The sequence below is a fragment of the Heterodontus francisci genome, chromosome 26, assembly GCF_036365525.1.
Source record: "Heterodontus francisci isolate sHetFra1 chromosome 26, sHetFra1.hap1, whole genome shotgun sequence".
Classification (NCBI taxonomy): Eukaryota; Metazoa; Chordata; class Chondrichthyes; order Heterodontiformes; family Heterodontidae; genus Heterodontus; species Heterodontus francisci.
The window spans coordinates 64,338,030-64,341,345 of record NC_090396.1 but is presented as its reverse complement, the minus strand read 5'-3'; the positions used below and the strand labels follow the sequence as shown (position 1 = coordinate 64,341,345).

The 3,316-nt window shown below is 44.9% G+C and overlaps 1 protein-coding gene across 1 annotated transcript; it reads left to right on the top strand.

The window, feature by feature from the left end:
* Window positions 1-329: 329 nt before the first annotated feature.
* Window positions 330-1,226, top strand: LOC137384514 (myeloid-associated differentiation marker-like protein 2). Its single transcript, XM_068058652.1, has one exon. It carries the CDS (start codon window positions 330-332, stop codon window positions 1,224-1,226), a length of 897 nt encoding a protein of 298 aa, XP_067914753.1.
* Window positions 1,227-3,316: the final 2,090 nt, after the last annotated feature.

The window sequence follows — 3,316 nt, the reverse complement described above, 5'->3', positions numbered from 1 at the left end:
AGCCAAGTAAACAACGAATTCAATTTGGGATTAAATGGGGGGAGTGAATCACAGCCCCAGCAGACAGGCATGGGATTAAAGGGAATTCGCTGATGCACCAGGGCTGCAGTGTCTGGGATGTGCTGTGTCCTCACTCACTCACTCACTCACTGTGACGTGCCGCTCTATTAATAAACCAAATGGCCAAATACCGGGAGCAGAACAGGCGGCAGCTGCGGCAATGTCACCGAGCACAGAATCTAAAATAGCCTGATTATTATTCTGCTCAGAAACTCGGTCTGGGAGGAGGAGGTCCAGCTGAAAAGGTGGGCTTGGGTCTATAGCGGATTATGGAGACGGGGGGTCCTTATCTCAACACCTCGGCTTTGCTGTCACCCCTCGGGCTGCTCCGCTCCTTGCAAACACTCTTCGGATGTATCACCTTGAGCCTGGTCGCTCACGACGGAGGCTTCGGCGCCGCTTACGGCCACTTCTGCATGTTCGCCTGGTGCTTCTGCCTGGCACTCAGTGCCCTGATCCTCTCCTTCGAGTTCACCCGGCTGCACAGCTGCCTGAGCATCTCCTGGGACAACTTCACCATCTCCTTCGCCATGCTGGCCACCCTGATGTACGTGACGGCCACGGTCATCTATCCCGTCTACTTTGTGGAGCTGGACTGCCAGGATTGTCAGTCCAGGAACTTCAGGATCTCCGCCACCGTCTCCTCGGCCCTGGCCTGCGTCGCCTATGCAGTGGAGGTCCACCTGACCCGGGCCAAGCCTGGCCATGTCGGTGGCTACATGGCCACGACCTCCGGCCTCCTCAAGGTGGTCCAGGCTTACGTGGCTTGCATCATCTTTGGAGCCTTGCTGAATGACAGCCAGTACAATCGCTACACAGCCACCCAGTGGTGTGTGGGGGTCTACTCTCTCTGCTTCATCCTCACTGCCCTGGTCATCGCCCTCAATGTCTCCGGGAGGACTGGCATGCTCAGATGCCCCTTCGACAGGGTGGTGGTCCTCTACACCTTCCTGGCCACCTTGCTGTACCTGAGTGCCGCTGTCACCTGGCCCATTTTCTGCTTTGACAACAAGTACGGTTCAATGGAGAGACCCCCGAGCTGCTCCATGGGGGACTGCCCCTGGGATAGCCAGTTAATCATCGCAATCTTCACCTACATCAACCTCATCCTCTACATTGTCGACCTGATCTACTCCCAGAAGATCCGTTACATTACAGAGCATTGAAGAAATAACGCCTGATTTTTTTACTGGCTTGTGACGGTCTCAACGCAAAATGCCTGAAAGAAAAAAAGATTGCACCTCATTTCGTCAGGAGTGTTAAAATTGAAATGCATTCGATCCCTTTGTAGGCGATAAGTTGGCGGAAGCATTCTTCAACTCTCTGTTCAGGGATATCAGGGGTGTGTGTGTGTGCTGAACAGTGGGTAACGGAGGTGACAAACTTGTAACAGTGCCTGCATACCTGTAGCTATTATATTGCGGGGATTATTTTCAGTTTGTGTGGGGGACAGGATGAAATAGCAGAATCTAATGTTTTCTACTGGACTCAAATGTAATATTGTGACATTGAAGTGAATGGTAAATGTCACAGGAGCGAAGGGATTGAGGAGAGTGTATTCTATCCATTGTATAGGAGTCCCAGCTAAATTAAATTTCAAAGATTGTAGTGGGTTTGTCCATGATACATAAATGGCTTGGAAATATTAGCACCGAAGTTGAAACTCTAGTGTTCTGTTTGCATGATCTTTAGATCTCCGTCATTTTGGAGGTTAACATACTCGCTCAAAATTTGTTTAATTCTTATTTACTGTAATCTTTGTGTATGTCATTGCAAAGTATTTACAGCACAGGCCATTTGGCCCATCAGGTCCTTACTTTTATCCTCCATACGAACCTCTTCCTATCCCTCTTCATATATCCCTGTCTACATACCCTTCTATTTCTTTCTCCCTCATGTGTTTATCCAGCTTCCCCTTAAATGCCCCTGTTATTCACCTCAACTACATCCTGCGGTAACAAGTTCCACATTCTCACCACTCTCTCCATAAAAAAAAAGTTCCTCCTGAATTCCCTATTCAGTTTATTAGTGACTGTCAAAGATCATCCCTCCCCCCACCCACCAATTCTGGCATTACCCACAGTACCTCTATGTCTACGCTATAAAACACTTTCATAATCTTGAAGACCTGTGTCAGGTCAGCCCTCAGTCTTCTCTTTTCTGGAGAAATTCGCCCAACCTATTCAATCTTTCCTGTTAGGGTTAACCTCTCAGTTCTTGTGCCTATCCCAGTGCCTCTATTTTTTAACTATGGAGGCCAGAGTTGTTCACAGTACTCCAAATATGGTCTAACCGACGTTCTATACAAGGTTAACATAACTTCTCTGTTTTTCAATTCTATACCTCTAGAAATGAAGCACGGAGCTTTGTTTGCTTTTTATGTCCTTATTAACCGGCATTGTTACTTTTATTTATGGTGATACATTAATAGTTGAATGTATAATAACAATGCTATTAGTAAGTAGTGCTGTAAAATTTTGTAGCACAGAAAGAGGCCATTAGGCCCTCTTAAGCTTACTTGCATACCTCCCCTGCAAGTATGTGCATTTCTCCTTTAAAGTGAAGTAACAAAATATTCTAAATTCTGAAATGTGAGTGGTTTACATTGTTATCTTTGACTGACTTGCTTTTTATATATAGAATATTGCAAAGTACTTACTGAACTAACTGTGATATCATGGACCTACTCCTGTATAGCAGGTCAGACATAGGATTCATGCAAGCAGGAGCTTATTTGTCACATAACAGAAGTTTACACTTTAAACAAAAAGCCAAATCACTAGCAGCAACTAATTGTGTACAAAAGTAGCTTGAGTTACCTCATTAAATTAAATCTCGGGCTGTTCTGCTTTACAAGGTTGCTTTGAATGTAAATCTCAGGGTTTAAATCCAATGTTTAATTGATGTAGATTTTCTTTGGGATAGGTGGAGCATGTGGTGCACTTGGCTGCTGTTTTCAATAGGTTTGAATTTCAGCCAGAGGAATTGATAAAAGGATGTTCTTTGTTTTATTTCAGTGGAATCAGCAAAATTTACTAGTGCATTAGAGAGACTGAAGCAGAAATGTATGTCCAGCTAGGCCTGGTAACAGCATCTGCTGAATGTATTCTGTACTGTGTGACTGGAAACCAAAATACTTTCAGATGCTTAAAAGCTGCTGTGACTCTCATTTTCTGAGCAGAATAAGGCTTCTGCATCTATATGCATGGATACATTTTAAATTTACAGTTGCTCAGATTTAGTGTCTTGAAATCTG

Bases quoted from the DNA above. Each gene is read 5' to 3' on its own strand.
- LOC137384514 (XM_068058652.1), top strand. From the start codon at position 330: ATGGAGACGGGGGGTCCTTATCTCAACACCTCGGCTTTGCTGTCACCC.